The 16,403-nt window shown below is 40.1% G+C and overlaps 2 protein-coding genes across 6 annotated transcripts in view; both read right to left on the bottom strand.

The window, feature by feature from the left end:
• Positions 1-2,604: 2,604 nt before the first annotated feature.
• Positions 2,605-11,101, bottom strand: MSS51 (MSS51 mitochondrial translational activator). Its single transcript, XM_061197345.1, is given in 7 exon segments — positions 2,605-3,423; positions 3,728-3,823; positions 4,135-4,699; positions 4,905-5,029; positions 5,622-5,777; positions 6,059-6,303; positions 11,075-11,101. Coding segments are annotated over 6 exon segments (1,383 nt in total). The 5' UTR covers positions 6,280-6,303; positions 11,075-11,101; the 3' UTR covers positions 2,605-3,203.
• Positions 11,102-14,133: 3,032 nt separating this feature from the next.
• Positions 14,134-16,403, bottom strand: part of PPP3CB (protein phosphatase 3 catalytic subunit beta) — a 47,165-nt gene continuing 44,895 nt past the window's right edge. For all 5 annotated transcript variants that reach the window (XM_061180681.1, XM_061180709.1, XM_061180691.1 and 2 more), the window contains one exon: positions 14,134-15,799. In XM_061180681.1, the coding sequence (XP_061036664.1) occupies positions 15,621-15,799 (179 nt within the window). In that variant the 3' untranslated portion in view covers positions 14,134-15,620. The remainder of the gene's footprint in view (positions 15,800-16,403) is intronic.

Raw genomic sequence — 16,403 nt, 5'->3', positions numbered from 1 at the left:
ACTCCCTTTTTTGCACCCAACAAAACCTTTTATAGATGTCTGCTGTGACACATTTAACAGTAGTCATGGGCTTCCCTGGTGGCGCAGTGGTTAAAAATCCGCCTGTCAATGCAGGGGACACGGGTTCGATCCCTGGTCCGGGAAGATCCCACATGCCGCGTAACAACTAAGCCCGTGTGCCGCAACTACTGAGCCTGCGCTCTACAGCCTGCAAGTCACAACTACTGAGCCCATAAGCCTAGAGCCCGTGCTCCGCAACGAGAAGCCACCGCAATGAGAAATCTGCGCACTGCAACAGAGTAGCCCCCACTCACCGCAACCAGAGAAAGCCCGGGCACAGCAACGAAGACCCAATGCAGCCAAAAAAAAAAAAAAAAAAAAAACCAGTAGTCATAGCACATGAGTGTTTAACTTGCCTGTATTCAACCACATAAACTTAGCAAAAACAAAACACCTTTGAAGGTCATCATATGCTCCAGAGTTCACATAAAATAGGAGACATTATGCTTCTCCTAATGTGAATATTCCACTGTGTTTAAACACACATATCGGACTTCCCTGGTGGTCCAGTGATTGAGGCTGTGCTTCCAATGCAGGGGAGCATGGGTTCAATCCCTGGTCAGGGAAGTTCTGCATGCCAAGCAGTGCGGCAGCAAAAAATAAAATATATATATATATATATATATATATATATATATATATATATATATATATATATACTTGTTGAGAGAAGGATATGTTGGAATCCACAATGGAGTGTTATCCTAAGGGAATTTCAATGTAGTTTTGAAAATACAGCCTTTTCACTTCATATGCTGACCTTAGAAAATGTAACTCATTATATTGCCCCTGCTTAACATCAGTCTTTTATTAAACTGTAAACACTTTAAGGGTAAAAGCCATTTGGAATCCTCAGCATTTAGCATAAAGCTAAGGCACTTTCATGTACTGTCACCACCACTCTAAGCTGGAAATTTTTGTGTCACCTGTTACTGTGTGGTTTCTGTCTCCTGATTAGACTCTGATAGATATATCACATTTCACCCATAACAATCAGTAATTAAGCCCTATAGATTTTACTTTCACATTCTAGCTACAAAATATCATTATCTACCTGTTTACTTTCTTTGTTATAGCTAGACCTCTTCTTTTCCCTAACTACTATTAGTCACTTTAGCTGATACATGCATTACATCATCTGAACCACAACAATGGCATTCTGACTGGTTTTTCCATTGTCGAACCATCTTGCTCAGTAAGTTCAATCTATTTATGTTACTGAATAATATTCAAAGTGGTATGTATTCAATAATAGCTACCATTTATTAAATACATACTATATGCTAGACACTGTGTTAAGCACTTAACAAATATTCTCATTTTTTACACTCTGATTTAAAAAACTTTTTGGTAACAGTTTTATTGAGATATAATTCACTGATGTAAAGTGTACAATTCAATGGTTTTTAATATATTCAGAGTTGTACCATCACAATTTTAGAACATTTACATCACCCCAAAAATAAAGCCCATACACTTTAGCCATCATCCCCAATATGCTCACCATCCTCATCTCTATGCTGCCGCTAATCTACTTTCTGTCTCCATAGATTTGCCTACTCTAGACATTTTATATAAATGCACTCAGATAATAACGTGGTCTTTTATGACTGGATTTTCACTTAACATGAACATGGATGAACGTGTTTTCAAAGTTCATCCATGTTGTAGCATGAATCAGTACTTCATTCTATGGCCAAATATTTCATTATACATATATGCCACATTTTGTTTATCTATTCACAAGTTGATGGACACTTGGGTTATTTTTACCTTTTGGCTATTATGTATAATGCTGCTATGAACACTTGTGCACAAATGTTTTCATTTCTCATGAGTACACACCTAGGAGCAGAATAGCTGGATCAAATGGTAACTTAATGTTTAACTTCTTGAGAAACTGCCAAACTGTTTTCCAAAATAGCTGCACAATTTTACATCCCTACTAGCAGTGTATGAGGGTTGCAATTTCTCTACATCCTCGTTAACACTTGTTATTATCTGTCTTTTTTATTGTTGTCATCCTAGCAAAAGAAGTGCTTTCTTTCATTGTGGTTTTGATTTGTATTTCCAGATGACTAACGATGCTGAGCATCTTTTCATGTGCTGATCGATCATTTGTATATCTTCTTTGGAGAAACATCTGTTCAGATCATTTGCCCACTTTTAAATCGAGTTATTTGTCCTTTTATTATCGATTTGTAAGAGTTCTATACATATATTCTGGATATAAGTGGAGAGGCTGAGGTCACAGCAAGTTGTAGAAATGAATATCTAGGGAATATCCTAATCCTGAGAGTGTGATAAGAGAAGGATGACAATAGACAGGGTGTGGTAGAATGGCAGACCCAAACGGAGAGCTGATGTTAATCACTCCTTTGGCAAGAGAGAAACCTCCAATCTTGAGATGTTCTGTGTAGACAAGTAACACTTGGTAATGAATAGGAAATAAGATAAAACAAGTGACTTAAGAAGCCCCAAACTGAGTTTATTGTGGTATAGACCAGGTGATAACAAACTCCAGTATATTCAAGTAAAGTCTGATACACCCTGGGATACCTAAAATACAACACAAGGGCAAAAAGCTGCTCTAAAATTAGAAGTCCCCAAGAGAAAACAGGAAAATGAGACATGTATCTCGAAAAAGCCAGGAAGTAGAACAGTGTGCCAATCCTCACAACCTCCCCCATGTTCCCAACCACTTCTCTGACTTGCTCATTTTTCCACTACTTCAAGTCATTAAGACCTCTGCATTTTTTAGCCCAAATTGCTGTATAGAAGAAAGTCTTTTTCAGAAGAATAAGGTGCCATTCTTCTCCTTGGTGCCATCCGGTTAAAGTCAAAACGTATAACTTTCTCATGAAGGAAACTCTTAGGAACTTAAGGCTCTACAAAGACTGACACAAGGGCCTTTTGCCACACACTAAATCTAGAATCCTGTCTCTAGAAGCTACATGTGGCTAACCTCTTAGAAATGAGTCACATCATACAGGAGTTCCCATTCAGCTTAGAATCTACCGGGACAAGTGAATTAAGTTTACGATATAGTGGATTTGAAAGTTGGCAATAATCTGGCATCAGCAGGTAATTTCATCACAATCTCTGCCTTTTCTAGACATCCAGTCAGGATCTGGCTCAGCTATTTATACCCTGCCATTTACTTTCTCTTCCAATTGCCTCTTATCCAGCTGGCAGGAGCTTCCAAGAAACATGATATAGTAGGCACTGCAGTATACTGGCTGCTTGTTGGGGTTGGAGTAGACCTGTTCAGGTTTGCGGGACGCAAAAGGATTAGCTCCATAGGCTGTGATGTGTGTATCCAGGTCCACCAGAATCTGCAAAGAGGCTGCCAACTCCTGCTGGCTATGGGAGACAGATAAGAAAAATTGCTCTGCTGATTATGAAAGAGATAGGAGAGGAACTGCTCATCAATCCCAAAAATTACCTAAGGCTGGACTAACGCAACAGCTATCCCTCCCTCCCAAATGTCTAGACTAACTACTCAATTAACTAGCATAGCACTTTGAAGGGATGAGAAAGCCAAGCATGGGAAGGAAGAAAATCCTCACCAGAAGGCAGAAGATGAGCAAGGGGGAGAGAAATGAGCTCATCTACATAGAGGTGTGAGTGAATTGGGGAGGTATCAGAAATAGGAGGAGGTCAAAACCTGTAAACAGTAATCATCGTAGGGATCTCATAATCACGAAGTAGCAAGAGGGTGGGCAGCCAAGCCTCCATCAGGTCCGGGGAAGCATGGAAACCCATGGAACAAAAGTGGAGATGGGAATAGAAAGGGGAAACGCTAAGGTAGACCCTAACCAACATACTTCCTTGACTGTGTCCACCCCTCACCTTGCTCACCTCCAATGCTCATTTACCACCATCGCCCACCCCAGATTCTTTAATGGAAAATTATGGACCCAGGTGTAGCACATATGGCTAATGATCAACCAAGGTCTTCATTATATTATGCTTAACCTGACCAAATGAATGGGGTTCCAAAGGTGCAAGAGCCAGGATGGAAAACTCCCAGAGGACCGACCCTGTATTCCCCCAAACAAATGACTCTTACCTGGATGGAATGCCACCACCAAATCTGGATGTGCTATCTGCCCAGACTCTACCTGCTCCTCCCAGAAGTCATGATAGAGGTCCCTATGGCCACTAAGCTGAACTGTACCAGGTTCCAGGAGTGAAGGTGAGGCACTCTGTGAAAAGCCAGCAGCTACATCTACACCCACCATGATTACATGGAGGCCAAGGTGCCCAGGAAACATGTAGCCAAGTTCATCATAGTCCCCAGGGTGAGTGAGGAATGTCTCTGCATGAGAAGCACCAACCACGTGCACTGTGCTTCCCCCGACCTTCCCAACATTTATCCCCAAGGCCCGAAGCCCAAAGCCCAGTGTCAAGGGCCGTGACAGGGCAATTGTCAGCAACCGCTTCAAAGAGCCCTGCAGGACATCTGGATCTGGCCTTGGCCATCCTACACTGGCCCACAGGGTGGTCATGGCCTGACTACCAAGCACAGCATCCAGAGTAGCCTCTAGTTGTAAACGTCGCATAGAAAACCAGGTGTCCCAGCCCTGTACGACTTCGGTCAGCCAAGACCAAGGTCCTGAGGGAAGGACAAAATCACCTGCAGGAAAGAAGGAATAAGAAATGACCTAATCCTTCCCTGGCTTCAATATTCCCTCCATGTTCATTCTCCCAACCGGTCCCCAAGACTGCCCTGTCCCACTCAGTTCCTCATTTTTTCCTCAAAACAACATGCTTTCATATCTTTCTCCAAGTACCACCAACTATGACCGTTATGGCAAAGTTCCCCAATACTGTCACTCCACCTGTGACCAGAAGCCATTCCATGAGACGGTCCACAGCTACAAGACGCAGCTCTTGACAAACCCTCCTGTATGCTGGCCAGTCTGACCTCTGGCACTCTGGACCACAGTAATAGACATTTCTGCACCTGAGAGAATGAGGCCCAGAAACAGATGTTCCTGTACCTCAAAGGTGAATGGGGGACTCCTGGGGAAGGGAACTGATATTCCTGCACCTGCGAAGAAAGATCACTGGGTGAGGAAAGTAGGGAGAGGAATGACAGCTGCTGCAGCAAATTTGGGGACTACGTTTGGCAGAGGAGGCAGGAGGGAGTGGGAATGTAATTTTTCTCTTGGGTTACAGTGACACCTCTGCCTCTATCTAGAACTTTTTACATCCTTTACAGAAAAAAAAAAAAACACCAGGAGTTTGTGGCTGCCCTGTTATCACAGGTGTGGCTTGACCCCAACCTCTCCAGACAGATACGGTCTTACCACTTAAGTGCTCAAGAGAAGAGAGGTAGAAAGGATTATACTCTGGTCTCTGTCTAACCTCCCCATAATACCAAAATAATCAGGAGCCTGATAAGCAACACTTTTCTAATTTCTCTGTGGCCTAGATCACACAAAATGAGGAGCGAGCCTGAAGTTATTCTGAAAATTCTCAGACCTTTCCTCCTGCAATGAGGTCTTAGAATAGGATCATTCCGATGTCTCCCCTATTAGCCCCCAACTAATCACCTCTTGCAGTGCCGGAGGACCTTGGAGTTTGAAAGGCCACTAGGGAGTACTTTACAGTGAACACAGAATCAGAATGTGTCCTCCATCTTCTGGAACATTTCTTGAAGGCATCGATATCCAAAGCGTGGTACAGGAGTATCCCCATCTAGCACCAACCTGCAGAGACAGCATGAAGAAGGAGTGGCAATAGGAAAAACACCTCCAAAATTTCTCATGACCCCTACCTTGCCTCCTATATATTTGCACCTCTCCTACTCCCATCGTTTCTCTTTTAAGCAAATTATATTTCTTCTGTAGTAATAAAACTGGCAAAAGTCAGGATGAGAAAATCCCTCATTGCAAATACCCCATATTCCCCAAGCTATACTCCCTCTCCACCTTATGAATCACTTCTACCAGTGACAATGTATCACTCTTCCATAGAGCTAGTCACTCACTTGTATTCTTCATATCTTTTCATGTTCAGCTTTTGAAGGATCAGCTGGGATAGGCCAGGAACATTATTCTCCAAGGAGAAGCAGCCAAGTGTATCAATGCTAGGGCCAGGTTTTGAGAGGGTCAGAGGCACAGGAGTCACAACTGTGGGTAGGGTCACAACCACGGGAGCCACTGATGAGGGGGGTTTCTTGTGCCTTTGTCATCGGGACCGTGGAGCCATGGCCTGTCCAGTGATACCTGGGGACTATACGTAGAACAGATATGGAATGGAATTTTGTAAGTTGGACACATATGATGTTTTTTCATATGTTTGACCTTTCACTTGTCATTCCAGTCTCTCAGGCCCAGGTATCAGTAAGATTTATTTCATATCTACAGATTATTGATCACCACAGGCAGTTGTGAAAAAGAGAAATAATTATATGTGAATACAATTATACATATATGTATTATACATGAAGTTCTATATATAATGTAGATGCTTAGAAAAAGTCTGGCAGGACTCATATAAAATTGATAACAGTGATTAACTCTGAGGAGGGGAAAAGGCATTAGGATGGGAATTGGATCGATAAAAGGGAACTTTAGACTTGTTTGTAATGTGTGACTTTTTATACAAAGAATACATTCGTATACTATTAGTGTATTTTAAAAAATCAACTTAAGAGAGGAAAAAGCAACAAAAGTTTTGGTTGTCCAAAACTACCATCTAACTGGAGAAACAGTCAATCTAATCTAGTTGGGGAAGGAAAACATTCATTTTAAAACACCTATCATCACATTTGTAAGCAATAAACCAAAAAGTAGAAATCAAATGCAATACCAAATGAGCACTAGCACTACAATGCCAAGTTATGCACATTATTAGGAAAATTTTCTAAAAAGGTGAGTTCTGAAGTAGAACTAAACCCACACTCACACACTACCTAGAGAGAACTCTTGTGGTGTCCTCCTTCCCTGGCCTGTCTTCTCCCATTCCTTCCACGAGGGCTGAGTAAACAAAAGGGACTATATTGGAAAAAATAAAACATAAATATTTATTGATAAACAGATAAAATCATTTGCAAAATACTACAACAGAAACAAATATGAAAAAATATACTTAACGTCTAAATGTCTTAGAGAGACGTTAGATATAAACTATAATATAAGGCAGTGTATAAATCCCACAAGAAAAGTGAAACTCAAGCACTAATGGGAGATCAGAAGAAGAGAGTCTCTCAGTTGGCGAGCTACAGAAAGACTTTATGAAGCAGCAGTTGGAATAGACCATGAAGTATGGCAATACTGTGAATACACAAAGATAGGGAAACAGGAACTCTAAGCACAAAGAAGAGTGTGACCATAACAAATGTAGATGGGAAAATTCTGGGAACTAAGGAACTAGAATGGTTTGAGTTGGATTATTAAGTCTAAAGACCTAAGTGTAAGAGATAAAACTATAAAGTCTTAGGGGCTTCCCTGGTGGCGCAGTGGTTAAGAATCCGCCTGCCAATGCAGGGGACATGGGCTCGATCCCCGCACCGGGAAGCTCCCACATGCCGCGGAGCAACTAAGGCCGTGCGCCACAACTACTGAGCCTGCACTCTAGTGCCCGCGAGCCACAACTACGGAAGCCTGCATGCAGCAACGAAGACCCAACACAGCCAAAAATAAATTAACTAATTAAAAAAAATTTTTTTAAATGGTAACTTTCATGTTAAAAAAAAAAACAAACTATAAAGTCTTAGAAGAACACAGGGGAAAAGCTTCATGATTCTGGATTTGCCAAGTTCTTGAATATGACACCAAAAGCACAAGCAATAAAAGAAAAAATAGATAAACTGGACTATATCAAAATTTTAAAACTTTTGTGCATCAAAGGACAAAGTGAAATGACAACCCATAGAATGGGAGAAAATACTTGTAAATCATATATCTGATAAGAGATTAATATACTGAATATGTAAAGAACACATAAAACTCAACAACAACAAATAGCCCAATTACAAAATGGGCAAAGGACTTGAATAGACATTTCTCCAAAGAAAATATACAAATTGCCAAGAAGCACATGATACTCAACACCACTAATCAAAGGCAAATCAAAACCACGGACACCACTTTACTCCCATTAGGATGGCTATCATCAAAAAACTAGAAAATAACAAGTGTTGGTGAGGATGCAGAAAAACCGGAACCTGCCTGCACTGATGGTAGGAATGTAAAATGGTGCAGCTGCTGTGCAAAACAGTATGGCAGCTCTGCAAAAAGTTAAATATAGAATTATCATATGACCCAGCAATTTCACTCTTAGGTATACACCCAAAATAACTGAAAACAGGTACGCAAACAAATGCTTATACACAAATGTCCATAGCAGCACTATTCACAGTAGCCAAAAGGTAGAAACAAACTAAAGGTTATCAAAAGAAAATGAATAAACAAATTGGGAGATATATATATATACATATACATGTGTGTGTGTGTGTGTGTGTATATATATATATATATATATATATATATATACACACACGTATATGTGTGTGTATATATATATATATAAATTCAGCCATAAAAAGAAATGTACTGATACATAGTACAATGTGGATGAACCTCAAAAACATTATGCTAAGTTAAAGAAGCCAGACACAAAACGAGACATTATATGATTCCATTTATATGAAATATCAAGAATAGGTAAATTCAGAGACAGAAAGTAGATCCATGGTTGCCAAGGGCTGGGTGGAAGGGGGAATGAGGAGTAACTGATTAATGGTTATGGGCTTTTTGGGGTGGGTGATGAAAATGTTTTAGAACTAGATAGAGGTAGTGGTTGCACAACAACGTGAATGTACTCAATGTCATTTAATTGCTCACTTTAAAAGGATTAATTTTATGTTATGTGAATTTCACCTCAATTAAAAAAAAAAAAAAGAAAGGTATCTATAGAGATTTTGAAGCTAAAAAATTGTTTTATTCCCCAGATAAACTGCCTCCAGGGACAGGGAAATGAAGAGGATAACGCTGACAGTGGTTGTTTTTACTGTGAATGAGGTAACAAAGTTCAAATCAAGAATTGTGTTTTGTTACAAAAATGGTCTGACATTTAATTCTTCTGGACTAGATCTGTTAGGAAAAAACTCCAGAATGATCATTCAGCTGAGATGTAGGTGGCAGAACAATCAAACAAAAACCCTCCCCAAATCATCCAGCTAATATCCATTATCTTACAACATGGCTCTTGCAAACCACGGTCCTCAGGTTAATGGAGGAACTAATTTGATTTTCCTTTGTACTTTCTTTCTCCTCGTCCTTTCATTCCACCCCTATTCTCCCCCCTCATCCCACAGATGAACGGCCAGTTTCAGAGTCCACAAAACAGAGATAACTAAGTTCATCTGCATATCATATCTTCTACATTCCCACCAATAAAGAAGAAATTAGACCTAAAGATAGTACATTATTTTAGGATTTAAGGGTTATTTCTCTTTACTAAAGGGTAGATGGAATTGCCTTCAAACCTTAGGACACCATTTCCAAAAACTGACCTGGCTCTTCCCTCCACTTTTTTTTTTTAATTTATTTATTTTTGGCTGCATTTGGTCTTTGTTGCTGCACGCAGGCTTTCTCTAGTGCAGGGAGTGGGGGCTACTCTTCGTCGTGGTGCACGGGCTTCTCATTGCGGTGGCTTCTCTTGTTGCGGAGCACGGGCTCTAGGCACGCAGGCGTCAGTAGTTGTGGCTTGCGGGCACTACAGTGCAGGCTCAGTAGTTGTGACACACGGTCTTAGTTGCTCCGTGGCATGTGGGATCTTCCCGAACCAGGGCTCAAACCTGTGTCTCCTGCATTGGCAGGCGGATTCTTAACCACTGTGCCACCAGGGAAGCCCTTTCCTCCACTTTTAATCACCAAACATTCTCATCACATTCCCAGAACCACTGCAATTCTAGAGTAAGTACTTATATGCTCTATCTACCCAGCCCCCTCTGGCAAGACACCACCTTCTTAAACCTTGAAAGAATGGACTCATCTTTTCTTTACAGGTATGGAGGAAATGTAACTTTGAGATAAATCAAGAGTCTTAAATTCCAGAAGTAATAATAAATATCTTCCTGATATTCAACCAAAGGCCTTTATTCTGCAATGGAAGCCAATTAAGACCAGAAAGGTACTTATCCACCTTTCCAAAGAGAGGTCTTCCTCCAATGGAAGATTAAGTCCACTGGAAGACTGGCTGAACTGGCTGGAAGTCAAGGGATCACACAGCTTGGGGAGGCATGAAGTTGCTGAAATCCTTGATGCCATATTTTCCTCTGCATCTAGAGTGGGCTCCTGATACAAATGGATAATTTTCTGGCAGGAAGGTAAGAAGGTGGGAATGAGGAGCCAGGTCTTTGCATTTGCATCTGTATATATCATCAGGCTCATGTCTGAGTTTGTGTACCCAGGCCCCCTGGTTCTAACTTTCCTGCAATGAGGCCTAGTATCCTCCAAGTTCGGGGGTGGGGAGTTGACCTGAGAGAAACAAAGGCAGTGACTTGGGGTCTAATTTATTCCCAGTATATAAGAGCGAGAACACCAACACCAAGGACTGGAGAGGAGACATGGACTGGATGGCCTACAAAAACTCTTATCCTTCATCTCTAAATTCTCTAAAATATTAGCTAGCTTATTCCCACACCTAGGTCTCCCATATTCACCCCTCCTTACCACCAACAGCCTCAAATTTCACCTAAATCATAGTCATCTTCTCACCATCTCCAGACCAGTGAGGCCCATCTAATTTTCTCAAATTCACCAGCAAACAAAAAACGTCTTTAGGGAGTAGGGTAGAGAAGGGTGAGTGAAGCTCATCATTGGGGATCCTCAAAAGGGGTTAGGAAAGAGAAAGAGAAAAGGAGAAACACATTAGACACATTGCTATTAGGACAACATTCAGCTGCTTTATCAGTGATTAACACTCCCTGGAGTGATAAATGCTTTACTTAACTATAAACTAAGCAAGCAGAGGAGTTGATGGAAAAGTAACTTACCCTGCTAAGCCCTCAGCTTCCTTCCTTCTCTCTTTCTTCCAAGTGAAGTAAATGCTTGATCTCCTCAGATCTACGTTGTGGCTGATTTGCAGCTGTCCCTTCATATCACTTTCCTTTGCAAACTGCTGAAATGCTGGGTCTCTGTGATTAGGTATGTCCTGCCAACCAGACAGACAACACTGAATTCTCCCTAACGAGGCAAATAAGGACCTGGCCCCCTGCCCTTGGACTTCTCTCTTTCTGACCTTCCTTCTCTGCCAAGAAGGCTCAGAACTCTGTCAACACTCCCAAACTCACCATAGGCCAGGCAGGCTGAGGAAAGATAAAGCTTACTGCTTCCTGGACCTCTCTCACTAAGGCAGCATTTCTGCTCCCAGTCCACAACATCAGGAAAAAGCCCTTGGGATTAGTTCAGAAGTATTTGACTGGAAAAGGTAAACACTAGCCCAGAGGAACAGGAATCCCTAGAGTTCTAGATGTCAATCTAGACACAGGATGAGTTCTCCCAAGCCCAAAGTCCTTTTTAGCATAACAAACACTGCTCAAACACAACTCAACAGTGACCAATGTAGGTTTAAGTACAAATATGATACCCAGAAAAGGAGAATACAAATGGTCATTTAATGGTACAGAAGGAAATCAATTGTAGGGGAAACATCCAGAATTAATTTGTAAAATTCAATTTCCCTGAAAGGAGAGCAAGGCACTTTCTGAGTGAATGTCATCAGGGGCATGCCACCTGTTTATTTTAAAAGAGGAATAAAATTTTCTGGAATATTAAAATAAGCAAGACCAAAAACACACACTATTTCTAGGAAGAGAAAATAGAAAAGAATCAACTCAAACATCTCATTCCTTCCTGTAATGGATGCTGATCCAGGGAATTTAATTCCACATTTCTAGCTCCTTTTCACTTAGAGCTATCAAGCTCCAGAACCTATCAGAAGTTGTTAGTGCAGTGGTCCTATATGACTCTATGACCTGATGCTGCTTACATGTGGCCCCAGCTATGTCACTTACCTGCCTCTGTGAACATCAGCAAATTGGGGAACAGAACCACTTGCAATAAGGTCCTGGACCGTGGCAAATAAATCTATGTATGAACAGACGCAGAGAATGGATTCCAAAGGAACCCCAAACTGTAGAAAGCACAAACTACAAGCAGGGAAGGTGGAAGAAAAGTGTTAAGGATGCAAAAAAACATTACATAACATTATGTAGAATAGCTGTGGACGAAGGAAAATCAGTTGCAATAGGCAAAAATCCTGAATAAAATAGGGGTAATTCATTTTAAGCAAAGGTTTCAGGCCAATTTCAAATTTAACTGGCAGAAAATTGAAAGGTTTTGAGGTTTGTTAATGGCTGAACTGCAAAAGGTAAAAGAAGTCAGATTGTCTTTTCTAACTCAGAAGTGTCATCTTTGAATATAAAGGGAGATGATATATAGAAAAAAATTGATATTGAATAGTAGTTTACATTTCACCATCATTACTACTATTCTGGTAGACATTTAAATTTACAATTTAGAAAGATCTGAACTTTTCACAATTTGCATTCATCATGAGTTACATTAAAAAAAACCTTTAAAAGTACTTCTATGGTTCATTGTGAAACTAGTTAGAAGACAGACTAGAAAGAGCTTCCTATTCAACAAGTAGGAAGGGGGCTTCCCTGGTGGCACAGTGGTTAAGAATCCTCCTGCCAATGCAGGGGACGCGGGTTCAAGCCCTGGTCTGGGAAGATCCCACATGCTGCGGAGCAACTAAGCCCGTGGGCCACAGCTACTGAGCCTGCGCTCTAGAGCCCACGAGCCTAGAGCCCATGCTCCGCAACAAGAGAAGCCACCGCAATGAGAAGCCCCCACTCTCTGCAACTAGAGAAAGCCCGCGCACAGCAACAAAGACCCAACGCAGCCAAAAAATAAATAAAATAAATTTAAAAAAAAACAAGTAGGAAGGGATCTATGAGGCACTGGGTGATATTCTACCACTCTTCATGTATACCACTTTTTCTGAGTTCCATTCCTTCCTCTTTTCTTCTTAATTTTTACCATTAACCCTAATTCTTCTGATTTGCTAATGATGCTTTATGTTTACCCATGATTCCCATAAACACTATATAACCCTAGTAATGGGCCTAAGGAACTAAAGAAGTTCCTGCTACCTGATATATTAGTTAAGCTGTTAATTTAGAGATGCATAGTTTTCATAGACCAATAACATCAAGAGAATATTTAGTATACAGTACATAATAACTGTAAAGGCAGCTCATGGACTGGGATGCAAGTTAATATTACAGCAAGCAGAAGCTGTAATGATCAACAATTTGAGTTCTGTTCGCTACCTCGAATTAGGCATGTATATATACTTCAATTTAAATTAATGCGCTTTTTTAAAGTCTTTATTGAATTTGTTACAGTATTGCTTCTGTTTTATGTTTTGGTTATTTTTTGGGCCGCGAGGCATGTGGGATCTTAACTCCCTGACCAGGGATCGAACCCACACCCTATGCATTGGAAGGCGAAGTCTTAACCACTGGACCACCAGTGAAGTCCCTAAGTTAATGCTTTATAATGTGTATCATTATAATTATTGTTGAAAAAATGTAATTAAAGTTGCTATACAATTATATTATTATAAAAGGTTGAACAATATGCAAATTTCGCTCAGTTTGCAAAATTCTATACTTATTTTGATTGTGACAAAGAAGAAAGGAGTATAATGGCAGGAAAATGCAGTATTATTCTTTTCTTATTGTTAAAACACTTAATAAATTCCAAATACTACTGTAACAAAATTCTAGACAATAACATTTTCTTTCAATTAAAAGTTAAGTGAAACACTGATTTAAAATAATAGATTTAGGCCTATAATAGGCACCCAGAGTGCTCAGTTACTAATGCTCATGTAAAACAAGTATAAGCAAAGTAAAAAAAAAAAAAAAAAAAAAAAAGCAAAATTTATGAAGACAAGAATTTAATTCATCAAATTACCATGAACTACCCATGAGATAATTTTCTCTGAATATCCCAATTCTACTAACAGGATTTTCTGATTTGCATGAGGTCACATCAGACTACATCTTCCAAATAAAACCCAACACAGAGATAGGAGCAGCGGCCCATGCATGGAATTTATTGTGTGCTACTGTTTATAAAATACTCAAATAGTCCTGCACATGCATAATATTTCCAACTTAGAAAGGAGACCATACAGGGTGCACTTTCTGGCAAACAAACAATAGATGGTTCCGCTGCCTGGAGCTCTGAGTTGTATTCCAGGGCATGAGGGAAGCAGGCCACCAAAGTAGGGAAATACCAAACTACTGTGGCAATCAATACAGGTCAGTAATTGTGAAAAATTAGCACATGGTTCCATTTAGTCTAACCAAGCAGTTCTGTAACTATCAAAAGAAAATGTTCAACATGCAGTCTTGACTTTTATGCTTCCACTAACATCTGAATGACTGAACAGAACCGTTGCTTCTATGCTGCACTGCTTAATCAAAAACACTTCCAGAACATTTAAAAATTTCCTTTGCATCAAAACATAAAATGATAGAAAGCCAGCAGTAAATCACCCTGGTGGCTATTTAAGCAACTTGAGTACTCACAATAAACTAAAATTTCTCATAACATCTAGGTAACCTATACATGTCGTACCTGTACATCATAGGTCTATATATTAAATATTTGCAAAATGAAAACATGCATACACAAAATACGTCAAGTTTTACAGACATGATTTGAATTAAAATTTACTTTGACAATGTACAAACTTCTTTTAAAGTACCTTAAATGAGTAATTCTGTAATTCTTCATAATTCTGAAATTTAGAGATTTTCTTCTTAAATCTCTGGGGTGTAAATCTCAAAAGATCTGGGCAAGAAAGATTCTAAATTAGTTTTTGGATTTGTGTACAAGTAAGAGAGTCTGCCTAGAAATAGGTTTTGCATTCATAATTGAAAAATACCAAGACTATATTACAGAATTAGCCACATTTAGGAACTATAGACCTGAGGTCAGCATTTTGTATAAATGCCAACTGGGTTTCTCAGCATTTTGCCCATAATTCAAAACACAGCTTAGTAACCTCGGAAATGTATTTTAAGACCATGCTAATTCATCCTTTAAAGACATTTCATGGGGGAAAAAAAAAAGTCCACATTATCTCTTAGGATTGTATTTGAAGTTATGGTTGAAAAACAAAATCTAATTCTACTGAGGGGAAAAAGAAATCTCATTTGTAAACTTAAATGTGTGAACCACAAGCATAAATGGAGGTGTAGTTGCCCTCCACTGGAAATTGCCCCAAGCCCCTTGCTCACTGCTCTCCACCTTGGCAGCGATGACCCAATCTTATCAGATAGCACAACATGTCCCAGGGCCCTCAAGCCTCCATCCAGGAAGGGGGCTGGGGTCTCAAAAGCACAATGGTTTCTCCAGAGGGACTGTGACATTTACAGTCAGCTTGACCGACCCCTCCAGCTCCTCGGGTGATCTGTTCATTTGGGGCCCGAGATGTGAGAGTCCCTGGGAAGCCGTGGGTCACTGGGCACCATGGTTGCCAGTCCCGTGGTTCTCAGTGGCATGTGCGGTGTTCAGAGAATTGAAACCATCTTGCTGTACAGCATCTTTCCGGGGTGGCATTCTCTCATTGATCCTATCCAAACCCTTTGCCTCTTCAAAACTGCAGATTCTATGTGGTGGAGAGAATCCTCGTATTGCTTAACAAAATGCAAATTTGATAAGTCAGTAATTGAAAAACATTTCTGAGATTTCAAAAACATAATTAATGATTTTTAAGAAGAAAGAAATTAGTTGTACATAGCAACATTTAAATCTTACTTTAACTGAAGCCTATCCCCATTCTAGATTTCCCCTTAAAATGTGAAATGTTTAAACCTAAATATAAACATGACACCTTCATAGACGACAAGTGTTACATAGTCTTAAAAAAAAACACACACAAAAATAATCCTCCCCTGCCCCAAGACCTCCAGGCAATGATCTCAGGGTCTCAACCTAACTTCTACTACATCAATTATCTCCTACCTCAGGCCCTAAGATCACCAGTGACTATCACAGTAAGGCAGCAACAAGAGTAGGGGCAAGTGAGGAGGCTAAACAAGGTTAATCCTCAACATACAAATCTGTACCAAGAGCGTGGGAGAAGAAAAGAAAGTTAAAATTTAGCAGATCAGAACTACCTTGGAGGTCAAGGTATTATCACCCCATTACCACCAATATGAAATGAAAAAGGTAGGAAATGCCTCCAGGAGTTAGATCTGTGTTTGGCAGATTGTAAAACGTATTTATAGTTCCATATTT

The sequence above is a fragment of the Eubalaena glacialis genome, chromosome 1, assembly GCF_028564815.1.
Source record: "Eubalaena glacialis isolate mEubGla1 chromosome 1, mEubGla1.1.hap2.+ XY, whole genome shotgun sequence".
Taxonomy (NCBI): Eukaryota; Metazoa; Chordata; class Mammalia; order Artiodactyla; family Balaenidae; genus Eubalaena; species Eubalaena glacialis.
Note: the sequence above shows the minus strand (reverse complement) of the source record. Positions and strands in the feature narration are given on the sequence as shown.